The 20,684-nt window shown below is 43.4% G+C and overlaps 4 protein-coding genes across 7 annotated transcripts in view; 3 read left to right on the top strand and 1 right to left on the bottom strand.

Annotated features, from left to right (window-relative positions):
* Positions 1–297: 297 nt before the first annotated feature.
* Positions 298–3,894, top strand: LOC109472200 (Golgi-associated plant pathogenesis-related protein 1-like). The gene is made up of 5 exons (XM_019771798.1): positions 298–961; positions 1,932–2,076; positions 2,417–2,517; positions 2,975–3,052; positions 3,416–3,894. Exons 1-5 carry the CDS (start codon positions 949–951, stop codon positions 3,574–3,576), a joined length of 498 nt encoding a protein of 165 aa, XP_019627357.1. The 5' UTR covers positions 298–948; the 3' UTR covers positions 3,577–3,894.
* Positions 3,895–4,040: 146 nt separating this feature from the next.
* Positions 4,041–7,839, top strand: LOC109472201 (Golgi-associated plant pathogenesis-related protein 1-like). The gene is made up of 4 exons (XM_019771799.1): positions 4,041–4,483; positions 5,857–6,087; positions 6,344–6,421; positions 6,781–7,839. The coding sequence occupies exons 1-4, from the start codon at positions 4,471–4,473 to the stop codon at positions 6,936–6,938; spliced, it is 480 nt and encodes a 159-aa protein (XP_019627358.1). The 5' UTR covers positions 4,041–4,470; the 3' UTR covers positions 6,939–7,839.
* Positions 7,840–8,082: 243 nt separating this feature from the next.
* Positions 8,083–14,504, bottom strand: LOC109472180 (tetratricopeptide repeat protein 8-like). Its single transcript, XM_019771773.1, has 12 exons — positions 14,067–14,504; positions 13,599–13,719; positions 13,343–13,403; positions 12,904–13,063; positions 12,504–12,638; positions 12,071–12,156; positions 11,572–11,770; positions 10,661–10,800; positions 10,084–10,255; positions 9,562–9,684; positions 9,239–9,322; positions 8,083–8,896 (listed from the first exon to the last, which is right to left on the bottom strand). The coding sequence occupies exons 1-12, from the start codon at positions 14,226–14,228 to the stop codon at positions 8,780–8,782; spliced, it is 1,560 nt and encodes a 519-aa protein (XP_019627332.1). The 5' UTR covers positions 14,229–14,504; the 3' UTR covers positions 8,083–8,779.
* Positions 14,505–17,978: 3,474 nt separating this feature from the next.
* Positions 17,979–20,684, top strand: part of LOC109472174 (fermitin family homolog 2-like) — a 40,532-nt gene continuing 37,826 nt past the window's right edge. For all 4 annotated transcript variants that reach the window (XM_019771762.1, XM_019771764.1, XM_019771761.1 and 1 more), the window contains exon 1: positions 17,979–18,683. In XM_019771762.1, the coding sequence (XP_019627321.1) occupies positions 18,542–18,683 (142 nt within the window). In that variant the 5' untranslated portion in view covers positions 17,979–18,541. The remainder of the gene's footprint in view (positions 18,684–20,684) is intronic.

Genomic DNA, 20,684 nt, shown 5'->3' with positions numbered 1-20,684 from the left:
TTTATGATTCATATTATTTCCCAGTTACTGATCACTCCACAGGCTTTCTTGCACTGCAATATTCTACAATCAACAATCTTTTTGTCCGAAAGTGATATTTACCAAGGGCTTTTGTGAAAACAGGAGCATCAACTTTCACAGGAAGCCGATTGTTTTGACTGGCACCGTGAAAAACATGAATAACATGATGGCAAAGGCCCCTGTCTCATTCATCATAATACATCAAACGTACAGACAGCCAATGCGCCGGTGTTTCTAGCCCGCTATCCAAACCTGTTATAGCTGCTCAGTCTCTTTTGTCCTCTTATGATCTGTCCACGTTGATGCTTTTGCAATCGCAGAAGTGGCGTGAGTCTTATACTCTTGTCTCCCCTTGACATTTTGATGGGGCGAACAGAAGCAGTAGCCACGTGTACCGCATCTTTGCAGACATCCCAAATGACGTTAGGCGGATACATCATACATGGTACCTGTGCGAGGAATCTAGGGCCGTTTCAAAACACGTGGGAGGCTTGGTTTTAGATTGGAAAACCGCAGATATACCACTGACATTTCCTTCAGTGTTTGTAAGATAGCGATTCCCCCTAAACGAATGGTTGAGCGAGCTGCCTTTCGTTCTTACCATCACTAGTTGAGATGTTGTAGACACCTGCCCACGAAAACACGGAACTGCGTGTTATGAGGACAGCGCCGCTATTCAAAGCGAACACCGCACAAGCTACCGTTAAACACGTAGATTTTGAAACGCGCCGTATGACGAAGTGGCTTCAATGACAGCTAATAAAAAAAACCTGAGGCGGTGCGTGATGTAATTAAGGCATTTTATCCAGCGGTCCGTATCGTGTTCCACAGGAATAAGACAGGGGTACCTTTTTCAAAGCACCGCTGGGTTCTTGGAACGTGCGATCACCTGTTACACCTCTCCAACGATCCAAACCGTGCGGCGCAATGGGCAAATCAGGTAAGGCTTGAATTTCGTAAAACTCTGGAGTTAACGTAACAGGTGTTTAGAATGAATGCATCTTGCAGTCGGGACGCAACATTCAGACCATTAGATAGCTGTTTAGTTGTTAAGGAATACAATTTTTTTTTTTTTGCTAAAATGTCTTCCTATATAAATTATTAGCTACCATCTAAGTCACGATGTGTTCACAGTTTGGACCTTTTGTGTAAAATATTAACTAACAAGTCAATTGCAACAGGTCGTTTTGGTGTCTGAGTAAATATGGTATCAGCCACGCCTCGGATCGCGGAGTATTATATTGTTATAAGTATTGACGAATTGTTGGCAGTATGAATAGCACACAGAGCTGTAGGATGTGAATGTACATCGCTCTGCCGACGAGGATCACATCTCCATCTTGATTTATTTACTGGATATAGACTGTAGACCGTTTGTTTTCCTCCGGCTGTTAGCGACAGGTGACCCAAGTGTTAGATACCAGATACAACCGGACGTGGCTGTTTACATATACAGATGGTTGCGATAGCCCGGGGAAACTCTCTCGCGGTATGTCGACTTTCAGCACCAAGGACAGGGTCAGAAACGTCGGATATCTGCTTTCTGTAATTGTTGATTCACTTATCCATGCTAACATGGCGTGGAGGCACAGCATTGGTGATCTTAGCTTAATACGCTCTCAACGTTACGATATTTAAAATAACATATAACTGTGCTTAATTTTTAATCATTTACATAGATTACCGGCTTATCTTATACTGAAACAGAAATTGTGCGGTATGTTTACAATAGTGTTCGCCGTTTTCTTATCAACAAGGCCATCATAAACGTTATGAAAAGGTAAGTCTAGATCAAAGAAGGAGTTCAAACATACACGTGTGCTGTGTGCTGGGGGAACATCTTACAAATCCTTAAGAAAGTTATCGCTTTGATGTTAGGGATATAACAGGATCTCGTCACATTTTCACAGTATCCAAGAAAAAGAAACAGCAAGAAAGGCCTGAGGAGAAGTTGACGTTCCAGCAAGAGCTCCTACAACTCATCAACGAGTACAGAACCAAGCACGGGGCGCGGCCCTTAAAAATGGATGCCGGGATGTGTAGACAAGCCTACAGGTGGGTTAACACGGCATTTGCATCGCTTCATCTCGTAAATGGTCGTTGCCATTTCAAAGGGTCGATGCGTACGAGCGTATCATAACTTTTTTTGAGGGGCAAAAAAAATCAAAATGTATGAAAAGCAACATTTCAGTTGTAAATGCATGACAGCATTGTGAAAAATAGTAAAGATATTGGTGAAAAAAAAAATAGAGCATAAGCTCGGGTGTGATGAGGCTGGCCTCCCTTCCGGCAACAACCTTTATCCACCCTCGGTTACCAGACAACAGCTAATCTTGCACGTGTATCTATAACTGAAATACGACAATTTCCGACTAAGAGTGTTTTTTTTTCTCAGGTACTGCAGAACGATGGCGATGGACGAGACACGCCACAGTAAGGAGTGGGAGGAGGGGAAGTTCGGAGAGTCCGTTCTGATGAACAGGAAAGACATCACTGGTAAATTTCGTTTCTTTTTCGGATATTTTTCTTTGTGAATTGTGTTTGGAGATAATTTTGAAGGATTTTCGTTTAAAAAAAACGTTTGTCGACATATTGTTAGAGTGTTTAAAATTTTAACGACGCCATGCATGACGTACGTAGAGATATTTCATGTAATCGGATACGTGCTATCAATACTTAAAGTGGCCGGCTTTCTTTCTACTACAATAGCCTGTTGAAACGACGTCATCACCGTTTTATAGTTTCCGGATTGCCGTGTTGTAATTAACATATATCCGCCGGGTTACATATATCACTTTGAAAAACAGCGACCTCTACTAGCATCCCCTTCCCCAGTTATGCACAGTTTAGATTTGCAGGAGTGCATTATATCACGGGGCATTATATCTCTAGGCGTATTTTCTCGGGGTTGCGAATAAATTCTGATAGTGTGCTTCTTGCATATCACTCTAAGCTCGCCAGGTGGCAGACATGTGGTACAATGAGTCCAAGGATTATATATACGGCGGCGATGAGACGCAGAACACTACAGGTAAGGGCAAGGACTAATAATTAAGATTTGTCCGTGGTAAGAGCTTTACCATCTTTTCGCTAACTGCTGTGCAAATATTAGCACATGCATGTAAATGTTGCATTGCATCCTTTCAAATATATCATTCGAAAAGCTAGATTCCAAAAGAACAGAACATTCGAAAAACTTGATTCCATAAGAACATTCGAAAAGTTTGATTCCAAAAGAACATTCGAAAAACTGGATTCCAAAAGAACATTGGAGAAACTGGAATCCAAAAGAACATTCTGGATTAATGGTGATGATGTGTCTTTGCTTGGTCAATTCTGTTTTCCAATTCTTCACACTACAATATTTGATTTCAAATATCTCCTTTTTGTTTAGAGAATTTCACCCAGATGGTCTGGAAGAGTTCCCAGCAGTTCGGGGCGGCCAAGTACCTGGCCGAGAGCGGGAAGTATTACGTCACAGCCCGGTACTCGCCCAGGGGGAACTGTCAAGAGGACGGCGGCTTTACCGACAACGTGCTGCCGGCGACGGGATAGGCTCATGCTGTAGATACGTAATCCCCAATCCGGCGGGGCCCGGCCGGGCAGTTTGAGACTATCTAGAGCCGTGCCTGATCCTAGCCCTAGCCCATTCTGGCATAGAACTAGATAGGGACGTTTCTGGACACGATAGTAACCACACATCCAGGGTTAGACACTCCTAAGTTGCTTGTACCCTGGTATCAAGGACATAATGTCCTTGCTGGTATCTAGCCAAGTTGACACTTTAGATGAATAAGTATTAACAGTGTATTAAGACAGAGAAATAGGTCCTCGGTACAAAGAACAAAATATCAACCCGGAAGTATTTTGTGAAGATCGTGAGGTGGATATGTAAACAGTAACTATTCAGATAAATTTTACAACTTTGCCTCTGTGTCTAATAATTTTCATAAAATCCGTGACAACGAGAGATAAGTTTTAGTTGCTTTTATCAGGCAAAACCCAGATCTACTGTATCTACTGTATCTCATCTGCTTTGGGTAGCTCACGGTTTACTTAGCAAATGGTGCCCTTCATATTTCTATAATTGCATCACTACTGTTGACATGCATATATACGCGTAGCTGCTGTAGAATTCTTTTTATCATAATGCTATTGCGCATTGGTTCATTATGACAGTTGTGCCACTTCAACATACAGTTTAGTTTGTGCCCGAAACTCTATATGACGTTCGCGCGTGCCCGCCTGTCGATGTGCTTCCCGTAGCCTGCTGCCAACACAGACAGTTTTCCCCGTCAACAAGAATGCCAGGGCCTCACCACATGCCCCCTTGACACCGCTCGGTGTCAACTGTTTAGTCTGAAAATGGTCTCTGCTTGAGAATCAAACTCCGTTCTTTTCTACAAGTCAAGACAGGGGGATCTAGAGAGGACTGAAGAGTACTTAGCGATGGGACTGTTCGGTAAGTAACGTTATACATGGTATCAAGGATAGAACTAATAGCTGCGACTATTTTTGACCGCCCATGACAGGGGTGTGTGTGGACCAAGGCAAGACCGAGTCCGTCTTACCTTTGACGATCAGGGCAGCGTAAATTATATGCCAGCGCTTGTCGCTTTTTCGCAAGAACTAAGGCACTTGACCTGCCGTTTTACACACTTGATCTTCAGTGGTACACTGGACTACTGCTAAGGCCAAACTGTGTGACTTTTTGGTGGAGTCCATTATTGGCCAGCAATCTAGTCGTTAGGGCTAGAGCTTTGATGCCGTTATAAAAAAACAGCCTTGTTCATGGTCATGTCTACAAATAAGCGTTTGAATCTGGGCTGAAGACCCTTTAAGCCTGAGAGGTGTTGCCAATCGCGGACTGACTCTACATATGGCGGCCCCGCCTGTACTAACACCAACAGTAACAGCCGTTGACCGACATTACTGGGCAGACATTCAGCCATGGGCATCAACAGAGAAGGGGACGCCGTGTCGGCATGCTACCTATGTCCGTAATGTTAGCTGGTCTGCGTCCCACTTTTCAAGCATAGGCGATGAAATGCACGCAGTCCATTCGCCTTCAACCATGACCGGTAATTTTGAACCATGCAAGCTCCGTTCTTGAAGTAGCTTTTATCATCATAAGGAAATACACTAGGGGCCACTTGTACATGAGGAAAGTCGCCGTATTTAGCACATGACGCTATGTTATACTGTTGACACGGCCCATCTGTAACCCAGTAGGGGATAATTAATATATCAGACGGGAATCCTGAGCGGGGGAAGGCAGATATGAACACTGCGAACGTAATGAGAGTCCAGTTCCGCCACTATGATGGTTTCCCCGTATCCCCATATTACTGTCACTGACCTCTGTCCTTATCTGTCGTACTCAACGCGGAAGTTGAACTTGAATGTTTAAGGTCAGAAGATTCGAAATGATGAACGAGACGGGTCATTACAGAACTGCCACTAAAGAACGGAAATCGTTACATGGGTTTTTACTCCATAATATTTCTTATCACTTCAAGGATCCGGAGTATGCAGTGTTTACATCTGTCATCGCAAACGCAGGCAGCACTTGATTAAATGCTCTTCATCAAATTTTATTTTTATGAAGACGATGAAGAAAACATGGTTACCAAGTTAGTCATCTGTATCAGTATAGCCAGTATAACCGCCCTTCGTCGTAACACATCAAATCGTGACCGAAACTAGCCTAGTACTGTTGTACCTTGTATTGAAGCAATTTTTGAACATGTATATCATATTCCTCTACAATTATTTCCGATATTATGTCTAAGTATGATACATGATACATATATCTGGCTTTTGCCTCTTCCCCAGGCTCTAAGGAGCAGCGCAGGTTCCGGAGGGACCTGTTGGAGACACATAACGAGTACCGCACGTGGCACGGCGCGCCCAAACTCAAACTTTCCAGAAAGCTCAGCAGAAGTGCGAAGGCGTTTGCCAGGGGACTGGCGGAGACCAACAAGATAGCGGACATGCGGCACAGCCCGGAGGCCATCGAGGGATTGTACGGGGAGAGTATCGCCTGCGCGTCCTACCAGCAGTCAGGTACGTCACGAGTTTCACACAACTATTCAACTAATCTTAATCAACATACCTGTTAATGTTGTTCTTGTAAACTCCTTTAGAGCAACGTTATCATGCGTTATCAAGAAACATTTTCTGCAATGCCTCATCTTGGTACGATTTCACAATCATCAATTTCACAGCCCCAAACACCAAGAGATATTCTTGTCACCTAAATAATTCGTCATCCAATTCAAGAGTCATAAAGCGCCAATTAATTAGCATTTCTCGTTTCCAGGACGTGAGGTGTCAGAACTGTGGTACACAGAAATGAAGAGATACAACTTCGAGACACCAGGATACCAACCAAGAACCAGTAAGAATCTTTATTGAACAGGCAATGTCGCATCCTGACGATCTTATCTCTAGATCTGTGGTGCCGTTTCTGTTGGTCTTCTTCACGCCAAGACTGTGATGCCATAATTAAGCTTGTTGTTCACACGTCGTATGTATATTTTTCATAGACTTCATTGATATTTAGCGTTAGAATGTAGTATTACAGTGTTCTGTAATTCTCTGGACCACATATTGTCACATGTGTATTGAGCCCATCTGGGGGGGAATATTCAATAACGATAACGTTATAGGGGGTGGGGTTATGGGGGGTGGGGTTGAAGACCAACTAAAGAGTTGCACTAACATTAATAATTTTTGTTTTCCGTATTTTCTCCCCAGGTCATTTTACCGCCATGGTGTGGCGGAGTACGCGGAAGGTGGGGTGCGGCATAGCCCGGGCGGAGGACGGCAGTACGTACATCGTGGCCAGGTACTCCCCGCCGGGAAACATGATAGAGGAGGGGGAGTACGCAGAGAACGTCTGGCCTCCGCGCTGATGGAACGTGTGGCGTCGCGGGAAGATTTACTAGTCTTTTCCTGGCTCTTTGGGTTGCTGGGAAAATAGTAAAAATTGGCCAAATAGGCTGAGTAATTTGTCATAACATAAAAAGTTAGCCTTTTTTGCATGCAACCCTAGCGTATTACGCCTGCTGAATACTTTAGAAAATTACTACGCCTCTTTGATAGCCTCTACCAGGCTTAAAAAGCGGTTGGAGAGAATAGAAATTGGTCAAAGAGATAGATAAGAAGCCAGGTAAGTCGGTCCGGTAAAGAACAGACTTAACTCCTTTTTAGCGGATCCATTGCCTTGGAATGATATCTGTCTACTTTCCAGCCACTTCTGAAGCCTGGTAGAGGCTACCTATTTGACCGATTTTTACCATTTTTTCAGCGACCCAAAGAGTCTGGTAGAAACTAAGGGGGCTGATGAAGTGGGCCTTAACTTGATATCCAAAACGAGCAGTTTTCAACACGAGGAAGCACATTCGAACGTTTAATGCTGCTAAGTTGTACTTTTATCACTGTGTAAGCCGTGTGTGTCCACTGACCCAAACTTGTTGGTGAAGAACTATTATAATAGCGATAAAGCTCACCAACAATGTCAGGAGACAAAGAACAAAAAAAACACCAGCCTTATATATGAATACACGCTGCATGCCGCCATGTCTGAGTTCATGTGCTGAATTGTCTTGAGGAGGAATTCAAAGAGATGTGAAAAGTGTGATGGTATCGTCATGACATTGGGTGTTTAATCTTAAGTGTAGGTAATTTCCTATTTGGCGTATTTTCGTTTCTCTTTGGTAAATCTTATTTTCATATTTCTTTGAAACAAAGTGCAATGCAACATTGGACTTCAAATAAATGTTGGGTATTTTCCAGTGGTACTTTCCAGTGTATTTTTATGACACATTATGCACATATGGTATATACCGGCAGATCTATAATGGACAGTTAGAAATGTATTTCATCAATGTTTGATCAGAAGTAGGACGTATGTGCTTCCAGTTGCTTTTGAATATTTTAGCAAACCAGTTCTCTACAAATCCTGAAACAGTTAGAAGCACTGACTTATGAAATAGGAAACATCACTGGAATATTATAACAGGAAAACACAATAAATGAAGGTAACAAAATGATTCTATTTCAAGGCACATTCTAAGGTTTATTGAACTTAAATCTGAGTGAAACATAACAGCAAAAAATAACCACCTATATAACAAGCATGGCCTTGCCTGTGCAGGTGTAAAACTATTTCTTCTTCTCTACAAAATCCTTCTTGTACAATACAATTACAAAATGCACTTGTCCACACAAATATACATATAATTGAGATTATCCTTTGCATATAGTATTTGATACAATTTTGATATCATCTGTGACATTTACAAAGATAACCAGCGAGCGAAAAATATTTTTGGGAATATGGTGTCTAGAAGTGGCAGCTCTCTTGTGTCTCATTACGATTGTAAAAACATTCTAATTCCAAGAACATTCAGTGGATATGAGAAGTTACTAGTATGCTTTACAAACATTCTAGCCACCAATGCAGCCTCTGATTGACTTTCAAAACAATACACAGACAATACAGATCTGAAATGGCCATCAGAAACCCAGGAGCTATCAGAAAATTATGTGCAGTTGTTTACAAAAAAGTCTGCAACTGAGGCTACAACATGCCAGGTTTTCTCCAGGTTTTAAGTTTACCAACACTAGACCAACAATACTCATCAGAGTATTCACAGTTGGAGCCCATCTTCTGAGAGATACTGTAGTTCTGTTCTTGGGGTAAGATGTGCAGCAGGAATCTTGGTTTCTATGGTTACAGTTCTTTCCTCTATTACAACATGGCGAAGTGGTCCTTGAGCTGTTTAAGGAGACTGTTGGAGTCCATGTGTTCTGGGAAGGACTCCACCGACTTCCTGGCTGCAATGTAGCTACTCTGCAGGTCTCCAAGCTGGGGGATAACAAACAGACTGGGTGTAACACAGGATAAACCCCAACCCATGTCCTAACTGACTTAATCATTTTTTTTAAAGAAATGTGGGGGAATTGGGATGAGTGTTTTATCAGTTATTAACCCCACCTCTCCAATATCTCCTGAATCTGGTTTGTTTTTGATGCAATGATACTTATCATCAAATGGACATGTGTGTAACAACTTGTCAAGGATGCTGGTCTATGAATTTTTCACACAAAGTTCTTCACGCAATACTATATACTAACACAATGCAAGCTGTGCTCCCATAAGTATCAACAATTCAACACTATTAGGTCATGGAAGGACAGGTCTGCTCACCTTTTCTGACAGAGCAGCAAAGTTGTAGTGAGGCTCAAACATGATGGGTGCCAGCATCTGGGCTGTCTGGAAGAAAGCTCGGGCCTGCATGAAAAGGAAAGGGAAGGTTGAAAATTCATCTGCCCTTTACCTGCCCTTCTGTAAGCAAACTCATATGCACACTGTTTAATTAATGGTACATTAAATTTTTACCCAATAACATGAGTCCTCTGATTCTCTTGTAGAGCATCTGCACCTGACTTCGTGACACATTGATATACTGTCTAGACGCCAACGTAAAATATGTAAAGATGAGAGATACTATTAAAGTGTTTCAAACTCACCTGTTCCACCCTGCCCTTCTTCCACTCCAGCACCCCCAGGTTGTTGTAGGACTCGGCGTGATCGTTGTTTGAGGCCAGGGCTAGTTTAAAACACTGGTAAGCCAGGGCGATGTCACCAATACCCTACAGTAAAGTGAAAGTACCAGAAATCAGTCTCTCCTTCAAAATGCTGTAAATAGCATTAGATAAACTTTCGGGCAAAATTTTCTCATGTGAAAGTTATATGTTCACAAACATTCCAACCTAAAAAGGGGAAGGGAATTCCCTTCATAACCTAGTGCCCACCAGAATCCTTTGCAGGCTGAATAAATATTAGAAATCGGCCTGAAAAGAGGATTTTAATTGCCCAGAAGAGTTGGCCGGCCAGAGAGGGTCCACTTGCCTGCTTTGCCTCTTGAGTCAGCTATCAAACTTGCCTAAGCTTCATGTTTCTGACTTAGGGAGAAGTGATGCTGCTGCAGTGACCGTTAGTTCAGAAGTAGCCATTGTGGCTTTGTAAACATGTTAAAAAGATGTCCTCACCAGAGCCACGTGGCCGATGTTGTACCAGATGTCAGCCATGTTCTCGTCCGAAGCCAGCGCTATCGCCCTCTCAAAGCAGTTGAGCGTCATGTCGTACTGCTGGGCGTAGAAGCAGCACAGCCCGATGTTACAGAACAGCTCTGAGTTGTACACACCCATCTGCAGGAGTCGTCTTCAGGGAGGCAGAAGTCAGGGGTTAGACCTGGGTACTGTAAAATCATTAGTTTTCAAGGGGACTACATTTTGCAACAGGAGGGAAGGGGGGTTGTAGTGTTTTCATAATGCTGTAGTACATGTACAGTTCATAGTAATACAGTAAATGAACATTTTGCTTGTCCTTCGAATGATTTTCCATAGATGTCATGTTTCTACAACATGTCCTCACAAATCCAGCCAGTTAAAAGGAATGCAGATTACCATGATGATTGTACTTATAATTTAGAGATTTACTAATACAGATAAATGTAGCTTGCCTGACATTGTCACACTGAGCTGCACTTCATAATATTGTGTACAAGACCAGATCAACAAGTGGTTTAAAGTTGCAAACAGGGGAACACGCATAAACAGTGTATACCTAAAGAATCTGAGGGCTATTTCTGGCTGGTCTGTGTAGAAGTGGTGTGTGGCTATACAGGCGATGGCCTCCACATGGGTGTTATCATGGTGGAGAACCTCCTTGTAGAACTTCACAGCATTGGTGCTGTCATTCAGACCCTGGGGACAAACACACGTCACATACAGTCTTAAACCTTGCTATTACAAGGCAGCATAATACTTATCTAATATGGAGTAACTTATTAGAAAGAAAGTGTGTAATTTGCTATTCAATGATAATAGCAGTCTACATTATCAAACTTTCCATCCTAAACAGTAACATGTTGGAACAGTATGCTCTTTTGGTGCTGAGAATGGGACATGGAACTGGCATTCATGATACATACATTGTGAATGCAGTCTAACGATTTCTCAGTGGAGAGGTACATGATTAAAACCACCTCAAATATGTGTTACCTGATATCAGTACCTGATATCCACATAAGGCCACACCAAGTAAATTTTATGGATGACGTCCGCGCGCGCATTGATTTTGGCCTGTTCCTAGAAAAAAAACACAAGAAATTCCGCTTCCTATAACTATGACCAAAGAGTGACGACAGTGCCGCAATTTTATGATTTGTTTCTGCAAGCCTGCAAAAATGTGATGAAAGAAACAGGACAGGACGACAACTGCTGTTCCACCTGATTTAGTGCTGTTTTGATGATGAATAAAAGACTTCTTGCTTGGTACACTGTATCACCTCATTCAATTTGTGTCCTAACATTTGTCGTCTCTTAGTATATTTCTAACCTAGGCATCTTGTTTTTTAGGGCCCTTCTTGTTTTTTTTCTCACCCTCTCGCATTAGATTTAGGGTCTCCAAAGGACGTCATCCATAAAATTTACTTGGTGTGGCCTAATACAACATGACAAGACCTAAAGGCTTACATCGTATATCCTTGCGATGCCTGTGAGAAGTGAGACCTCCCCAGGGAAGTGCTCCAGGCCCTGACTGAAGACTTCGATGGCTGTGAGCGGCTGGTCCATCCGGACGTACACCTTACACAGGTACAGGTACGTGTCCACCATCACCTGCTGCACCAGCGCTGACTTCAACTGCCGCTCCGCGTCACGGAACAAACCAAGTCTGGGAGAAGGGGGAGGGGAAGTGTCTTAATATGACGGTACAAATTCACAGCAGTACAATAAGTTTTTTCTGTCTGTAATCTTTAGTATTTTTACTCCAATAACTGCTGCATAACTTTCTCTATCTATCTTTAACAGTGAGTTGTGTGCATGCCTTCCAGCTTTGACTTATGCCTGGACAAATGGATCAGGTGGAAGAGATGGTTGGATTATGAAATCATATATAAGACCTTCTGTTATTATTTGTGAAAAAGGATTGTATCTATGTGCATGCATGCATTGCGTGTGTGTGTGTGTGTACCTGTAGTAGCATTTAGCCAGCTGTACTTTCCACCACCAGTCTTTGAACTGGGCCTCTTCTGTTGCTAATGCTGCCAACTCAAGGGCCTGGGAGCAAGAAGACACAATAACGATACATGCATTTTACAATCTTTTGGATGGCCATAAAAAACATGAATTTTACACTACCAGGTAGGTATCATATCTACATGTATTTGTAGTGTTGAATTCTGAATTCTCTCCCTATTGAAGCTAACAATTGATACCTACCTGTATAGATGGATTTTACTGACACTGTGCCAAATCGATATAACATGTTCAAAATCTTGAAGCAGATATTAGGATGGAAGATTGTAACATTTTCCTCTCAACACCTGCTTAAACATTGCACCCTGACAAATAAGCATAGAGATGTGCAGCAGTCTATTGAGGATTGTAAAGTACTGTTCCCTTACATTCCTGACATCGTTCTCATGGTGGAAGATGTACTCAAACAGAGGTTTGGCCAGGCTCTGTCTGGCTGCGTACTTGTGGAAGTTGAGTCGAGCCAGGTTGATGAAGGGGCCATCAGGACTGGACAACATGGAAGCCTGGATGGAGGGATTCGAAGAGATATGGTCATGTAAGTTTTTAAATGTTCTGATGACGATTTTTTTGCTGTCAGGTCTGAAAAGTGACACGCTTTTATGTAAAAAGCAGTTCATATGCCTACATGGCTCTGGATGCGATCATGACTCCCATGTTACAAACATGAACAACAGAAATAAACCAGAAAGTAAGTGTGAGCCGGTTTCATCGTCAGTCAATGAGCTGAAAATCACATCAAGATTTTTCTGTACAAAAAGCGCCACTTACAGTTCCCAGTCTGACGAACCTTCCCGACGCTGACGTGACGGGTCTGGCCGTGTGCGCCGTGCGGGGGGTACGGATGGCCTGCTCCATGGTGCCAGGACGACCCCCCTGCGTACCCGGCCGCACAAACCCACTCAGGGGGCGTCCTGACTGGGACGTGGGGCTGGGGGGATCGTAATAAACATGTTGTAAGATATGGACTGATGTCATCAGTAAATGGGATCAAAACAGTTCATCATGTATTACATGTTGTTTATAATACTAATTTTGTATAACAGGCATCCTTGTACAATGGGATGGATCCTATTATTTAGACTAGAATCATAGCATCCACCACTAATCACTATTGACTGGTATGTTGATACCCAGCATTTCATATCTATATCTAAAAGTGTAAAAGCATGGTAGCAACATATTATTAGCAAAGATTTAATAGCCGTACCGAACACCTGGACTTGGTCCACCACTAGAAGTCCCAGGCTTCTTCAGGGATGTTCCTGGGCCTAAAATAGCATACAAAAATCAATTTTGACACCTACATGTATAATCTTATAAAGTCGTCACATATCTTAAGTATCATATGACAAACATTACAGGAGTGGATTCAGACTTTGACAAATACTTTTGACAAAAGCTGGCAAAGCAATAGAACTGAAAGCATGTTAATAGTTATGAAATCCTGAGCTGTCAGTACTTACGCGCCACCTCAGCGATGGCGTTGTCATCCATCAGCATCTCAGCGATCCCCTCCTCATCCACGTCCACCTCATCCACATACAGCTGCTCTGTCAGAGCACGCATCTTCAGGGTCCATGCAGCCTGAAAACAAAAGATGGGGCATTGTGTTTGTGAGCGTCGAAAGGTTATGTTGCTGTTTCTTGACAATGATGGAGAGGGATAATAAAAATGGACTTCTTTGATTAATGTTATGCTTGCAGTTTAGGAGGAAGTTGGTGCTCAGTTGTTTCACTGTGATTTATTACTGGTAAATACATCATTAATTTTATACAGTGGTTTGGAAAATGTGGTAGTTTGATCCATTGAGATGGACTGCGGGGTATCTTTGGCCTTGGAATAAATGGAAATATTTTTGGGGTCTTAAAAATATTAAGGTTTTAAGAAAATTAAGAACACCAACAACTATTATAAGGGGGAGGGGGGCTCACCTGGTCGTATGGATTCTTTTCCAGTAGCATGGTACACACTGTGACACAGTCCTCGAACCTTCGTCGCCGGAACAAGGACAGTGCCGTGTAGAGGGGGTCCATCCCACGGGGAACAAGCGCCATAGCCGCGGCACCGAAATCTTGACGCATAGTTCCCATCATCGTGAATAACGTTACAGGTGGGCTGGTCTTACTTCTTGTCTTGGTAGGAAAAAAGGCCGAGCTTCGCTGGACTCAGTGTACAGCTGTTGACCAGAGCAACTACGGGATCAGCTAGACAAAATCGCGTAAACGAGCAAGCCCAGGAAACCGGCTCTTATTGCTCACAACAATCCATCCACAACTTCGATACTTCTTTTCAGCGGCAGGTATTCAAAATGGCGGCCGAATGAGACCAGACTTGCAGTTTCACAACAAATCGCTAGAGGTGCTATTAACCCATAAATGCGGACGAATCTGGCAATCAGTCAGTCTCGTCCAAGCTTGTCATTCTCTCAAGCACTGTCCAGCAAAGTACGTGTACTTTTAAACGTGCGATCTATGTTTCAGATAGCATTTATCAGTGTACTAGTATTGTACTAGTATTGCTATGTCCTCTCAAGTAACAGGTGGCATTCTGTCATAAAGTAGATAGTATCTCCAATCGACGACAGACACGTTGTACAAGTAATGAAAGGGTCACATCGGTGGTCCTGGGCCCAGAACAACATGTACTGGAAATGTCGGAAGTACCACTTCAAACTTATACGTCACTCCTGCAATATTTGCACATAACGACGTCATCCATTTAATTGTCCTCGCTTGTTGACCCCATTTTCAAGAGCCAGCAAAAAATGTCACCGACCCGAAAACGTGGGTGGAACGTTTTTGTCCAGAAGTTAACAACGGGGGCGAAGATGACACCTGTAAAGGGACTTGAAATAGTCCTGAAAGGCCCTTCGCCTACCCCCGTGTAACACCCACGTGGCCACGCCTGTCTGTGCCAAAGTCAAGTTTATAGGCTTGTCCCGCTGACGAGACGGGAATGACGGGTGGAGGTTGATTGAAAATTTGGTGAAGGGTAACGTTAAGACAGTAATGTAGGCTTGATAATCATTGTAAAATCTTGCACCGTGTGCATTAAAAGAATTGTCTGTTAGTTGGCCAGGCGTAAGCCAAGTCCCAAGGGAAAACTTAACACCGATTTTCTGTATATCCTACTTTTCAATGTACGTTTGGAGCGTTGTTAGCAACGGCGCAAGACCCAAACGTTGCAGCTAGATCATACCAGATTTGAATTCCGGCTGCTTTCACCAGTCCACTCTTGAACCACCGATTTCCACAGGATTTTACTCCTACTCATTGTAATATTGATCGTAAAGTTCAACTAAGCCTATTGATCTTTGCTTCTAGACAGTCACGCATACTTTAACTTTTGGCTTTTACACGTTAATCATTAGATCCTCATCTTTTATCCTGTGTCCCGAAGTTGACCAAGTGGGTGGATATAAGCCCGATGGTCGATTAGACTTATCTGTCGGATCTAGCAAATGAGCACGAACACTGAAGAGTGAAGAGCCACACTGACAACAGATCGAGATGACGAAAACGTTTCATGTGCGTAAAACAAAAACAACACACTCAAATACCTTTACGTCAGTTACTACGAATGCACCCTGCCCAGGACACACAAACAACACATCACATGACGACTGTTGACCCTCCGTTCCACCTGAGATGACGAAAACACCCACTCGCTGACGCCATCGTCACCTCTTTCTGGGCACGATCGATCTTATTATAGAGGTATTGTTCATGAGGTTTCAGAGGAAACACTCGAATAAAACAGCCACCTTTCGCGGAATGTATACATTATTACAGGTGTCCGAGGTGTGGACAATGTTTGCCGTTAGTCTTTTGACAGAAATTCTTTGGGTTTGAATATATTTCAGAATCTGCTGTGATTTTCTCATGTCAGTTCTCTACAACTCATTAACTTATTATTAACTCCCTTGCGTCCATCGCCTGTCGCCGCGATACAGACATTGAAACCGGGTTTGAGGAAAGTTGGCCTGAAAAAGTAAAATGACTTGTAGGATTGACCTCAATCCACCGTGACAGCTATTTCATCGCAGTTTTCATGATACATATATTATGTGCCGCTGTTATGTCAGTTGTATTGCAGTCATTATTTTGACAAGATTTTCATTGTGGAATTGATCTGTTCCGAAGCTCTGGCTTATACATGTAAGTTTCCTCTGTGATCATCCACTATATACAAAGTGGGTATGACTGGTCTTGATATCCCAGAGGATGATGACTTGTCACAAAACCGTCTGACATAAGGAAGACACGGGTGATTAATTTTGTTCACCACAAAACCGCCTCTGTTGTTGTTACGTCATCTGTGTTGTCATACCCTCCGGCTATGTTACCGGGCATTGTTTATCGTGATAACAGAACTGTCAATAGAATAGTTGCGTCACCCACTGTTCCCTTTAGTAATCAAGTACTAGTCATGATGTAAGAGTCTACAGCTAACGTTAAAGTGGAACGTAGCGAATTATTTAGTTCTGCGGCGCCCACCTTGACGGCATCCACCGCTGTTTCTTACGTTTCCGGCGTCGTTTCCCGTAGTGTCTGTCTATGACTAGTACCGTCTAATATCGCCTTTTGAATTTGATTTGTCATCCCTCCGTTATGATACTTGGGTGAATATAAGGGACCTGATCCCCCAAAGCAGATGTATGGCTTCAGAATCGTCGAAATCAATCAATCAATCAACCAGTCAATCAATCAATCAATCAAAGAAACAAACAATCAAACAAAAACAGAAAGAGCACCGTGTCAAGTGACATTTGAATATCGTCAAACGGATCACAAAAACGTTTGAAGAGAAGCCGAAGCCATATATCTATCTGCTTGAAGTTCAACTTCAAAAGGGGGATGGGTTGAAATTGAAAATGACCGTGTTTGGTCAATCCCGTCAAGTGTTCAAAAGCATCACAATCCCGATTGTTAGGTTCTGGGATATCCCATTTCGACGATGACTCATTTCCACGTTGTTTACTTTCTTGGAGAGAGACAAAGATACGTGACAGAACGGGAAGTTACCAGGGCACTGACGCACAATCATAATAATCAGACGACCGGAAACGACAAATTCCCGCCAAGTTTCCTGGACGACGACAAGTTTCAGATTTCGCGGTTCTTGACGAGGAGAAAGAATCTCGGCACGCCATTGGCTCTCAGGTGACCTGACCCCGACCCGGGCCAATCAGCGAAGTCGGAACGTGGCACAGTTCTGTAGTCTCGTCCAGGCTTTCTGGGAAACGGACACCAAGCTGGGCGGGAATGTATAAATGCATGAAAAAGCTACATGCATAAATGCACAGAAGGAACATCAAATACATGTACAACACAAGGGTCTCAATACTTAAAAAGGGCAGACCGTAACACTGTCTTCTATTAAAGTTTTGCAAAGTTAAAGGATGAATCTCATTTAAACCTTCCAAGTGTATCTTGCGCAAGAAAGAAAAGAAACTCGAAAAATATTTGTCTAATGAAAGTTTTAATTTCGATTTTAATTTTTTCGTTGCGATTTTATTTCTGAATGATCGAACCCATACAAAAACCTTTGATTGATCCAGTACTTTGGCAAGTCCTCTGGCAATTAAAGAGAATTGTTCAAAAAGAAGACAATACAAATTTCTTTGTTTTGTTTTTTCAATGAGCATGTAAAATAAAGTTCCTTTGTTATATGATTTACTTCCTTTCCTTTTGGTTTCATTTTGAGTTCTTTACTTCCTAGTTATTCATGTTGTTTGTGTCAATAATGAATATTTGATGAGGTTGAACCCGCGACCCCAGAGTGCACCCAATCACGCGCCTGGAGCGAGGCTGAGGAGGTCCCGCCCGCCCGCCAGCCCTGGAACGCCATATAAGGAGATGTTGTGAGAGTGGCAGGAACTTCGGTGTTGCTGTTTTTGGCTGCGGCGAAATTCCCGGCTTCGTCCCCTCCCTCTTCTTCGGGCTGGCCGTGTCGTCGACTTCCGAGGCCTCTCATCGTGCGTCCAAGGACGCCCACGGGGATATAAAGCCGATGTTGCCGCGACGGAACTGGCTCGAGTGACTCAGATCCAGAGGTGGGCCTATCCCGTGGACACACTGCCCCATTTTGGACATTTCTGCGAAGTTGGTGGTGGGGTGACCCCTCCACTCCGAGACCTAATTTTGGACGTAAGGACGATTTCCACCGAAGTTGTATATAGCTCCCTGTGTCGACTGGGGTTATAGAGGAGTAAGCCGTTTTCCCTCGGACACAGGAAGAGCTGGAATTTGAGGGATATTCGAGTCGCGCTCTCCCGGGACAGAGACTGATCTCACGTCTGACGCCAGTAGAACCGTTTGTGTGTTTGCCAATTTGAACTCGGACCCCGAGAGGTGGGAGGGCAACTTTACAGAGAAATAATTTCCGCATACAGAAGCCTTTCAAGATGATGCACGAAGGGCGCGTGGTGGGGGACGGCTCGTGGGAGCTGAACGTCCTGGTGACGGACCTGAAGGCCGAGAGGAAACTGCGTGTGGACGGCGACATGTCCATAGGAAACGTCATGATCAAGCTGGTCGAGTCGCTCGGTAAGTAAAGTAGAGCAGCCAGCATGGCGGTTGGTTCGACTGATAAATTGACTGATCGACTGCATGCAACCCTAGCTGCAGTCGCGGAGGGAAAGATAAATACTTGGTAGGGGCGTCCACAGCGATGCAGGCCCCCAGCACCGCGGGTGTTTATACTTGCCGAGATAGATGTCAGTCCGGGCACGATACCGGGAGGGAAAAATCTCCGCCCGGCACGTCTTAGGCCGATTGCGGCGACCCGAGCTCCTCTGACCCGTAGCCGACAGCGTGTGTTTTGATGTAGTAGGCAGCTCGGTTGTAGGACAATACCACGTAGACTCCTGTAGTTTCTATGCTTGGGTTATTCGGGTGTATTTTCTCACTCGACGGGACCCCTCCCCCTCTAGCCTTGCACAGATTCCATCGTCAGGGAAAACAGATGTTCATAATTACACACACACACACACACACACACACACACACACACACACACACACACACACACACACACACACATACATACACATACACATCAAGCAAGGTCAGCAGCCACAGAAAAAAAAATCCCAAAGCCATCCTGTGTACATCGCTATGTCAGGGCCACATCTGGTACTATCTCTTTTGTTGTTTAACTACTGACTTCCACAGGATGGATGGACGTGAGTTTGCCTTTTAGTTTTAACGTTACTCGTGGAACTTGTCAGGAAGTGACTAGTGCTGATAAGTTGATAAAATGCCCCCAAAATATGGGGACATCAGGACATTGAGACCTATGATGTCCCCAGAGATAGAAGTTGCCTCTGCATGGCTGTCATATGATCCCAGTACTTCCTGCTTGCCTTGTCATTACTAGCTAAAGGAACACAATGACAATCCTCTGGCTCACGTCTTTGTTGTTAATGAAGTACTAGTATTTCTATAACGTCAACTGTTATAATAGTCTTTGTAGGTCATGTATGTAGTCATAACACACTCACCCAGCTCAGGGACTTTCTGTTGTAGAAACCAGTGATTTTCACAGTCCTTTTGGGGAAGGTTGTACTAGTGACTGTGTTGTCGTTAGCAAAAGCATAGTTAAGGTAGACAGGACAACAGAATGGGAGTGACTAGTAAGATATGTCACCTAGTTGTAAAAAAAAGGCAGGTGCATGTCATTTAGACATATGTCATCATAACAGCAGCTTCCATCACTGATCAATATGGAGAAGTGATGATGGGCAGACACCACATTTGCGTTGCGCAGTAGAGGCCTCAAAATGGGAACACGATTGTAGTGCCTAGTTAATACCTTTGAAAACCTTTTTTTCTCTTGAAATTTTTGGTCCATTTTGGAGATTTTTGGGCTGGAAGGCACAGGTAGGGTCTAAACTTTCCTACATTGGTCAAGTTTTGTTTATTTCACCAGTTTAGTGGGCGTAGTGAGAGATGTGAGTGGTTAGGTCTTGTCTGGCCAGGCGGATGGATACCATGGAAAATGTAGGTCAAAGTTGAGGTTTTTTTACTATCATCAGCTGTGGCGGGAATTTGAGGTGGTCAACCCCCTGTTTCCTTTCTATTTTTGGGAATCAGACCCTTGTTGCTACCTGGTGCAGAAACATTTTTGAGATTGGAGTATGGGCAAGTACTTTCATGAGGTGTTGAAATAGTGTATTTAAGCATGTGTTCCTATGGCAAGATCTAATAGTACTGTCTGCCCTGATGTGCCCAGCCCCATGGTACTGGCTGTGCACAGATGGGATTTCATTTTGGCCCATTGGGAGGCAAGGGCAAGAGACCCCAGCTGATCACAGGGGATTAGGACAAGAGCAGATGTAAAGCATTTTCTACAAACCAATCCAAAACATCTTTTCTCCATCTGTGCAGTGCTGCAGGGCCTAAATGGGTCATGGCATTCATGGAAAAGTTGTCAGGGTATTGTGGCCTTATCTTGACTATATAGGTGTTGACGTCAATGATACTGTCAGGTTTCACTTTTGCCAATACACAGTTTTGTGAGCTTCAGACAATAAGGATGTGTACAGC

This window comes from Branchiostoma belcheri, unplaced genomic scaffold (assembly GCF_001625305.1).
Source record: "Branchiostoma belcheri isolate BF01 breed outbred unplaced genomic scaffold, Haploidv18h27 scaffold27, whole genome shotgun sequence".
NCBI lineage: Eukaryota > Metazoa > Chordata > Leptocardii > Amphioxiformes > Branchiostomatidae > Branchiostoma > Branchiostoma belcheri.
The sequence above is the reverse complement of the archived record's forward strand: the minus strand, read 5'-3'. Positions and strand labels throughout refer to the sequence as shown.

What these genes read in the sequence shown, in the direction of transcription:
- LOC109472200 (XM_019771798.1), top strand. An exon ending in ATGTGTAGACAAGCCTACAG is followed by an intron (nt 2,077 to 2,416) that starts GTGGGTTAACAC and finishes TTTTTTTCTCAG; the next exon opens with GTACTGCAGAACGATGGCGA. An exon ending in GAACAGGAAAGACATCACTG is followed by an intron (nt 2,518 to 2,974) that starts GTAAATTTCGTT and finishes TATCACTCTAAG; the next exon opens with CTCGCCAGGTGGCAGACATG.
- LOC109472201 (XM_019771799.1), top strand. An exon ending in CGCGTCCTACCAGCAGTCAG is followed by an intron (nt 6,088 to 6,343) that starts GTACGTCACGAG and finishes TCTCGTTTCCAG; the next exon opens with GACGTGAGGTGTCAGAACTG. An exon ending in AGGATACCAACCAAGAACCA is followed by an intron (nt 6,422 to 6,780) that starts GTAAGAATCTTT and finishes TTTTCTCCCCAG; the next exon opens with GTCATTTTACCGCCATGGTG.
- LOC109472180 (XM_019771773.1), bottom strand. Translation starts at nt 14,228, where the DNA reads ATGATGGGAACTATGCGTCAAGATTTCGGTGCCGCGGCTATGGCGCTT. An exon ending in GCATCGCAAGGATATACGAT is followed by an intron (nt 10,801 to 11,571) that starts GTAAGCCTTTAG and finishes GTTTGTCCCCAG; the next exon opens with GGTCTGAATGACAGCACCAA. An exon ending in AGAAGGGCAGGGTGGAACAG is followed by an intron (nt 9,323 to 9,561) that starts GTGAGTTTGAAA and finishes CTTTTCATGCAG; the next exon opens with GCCCGAGCTTTCTTCCAGAC.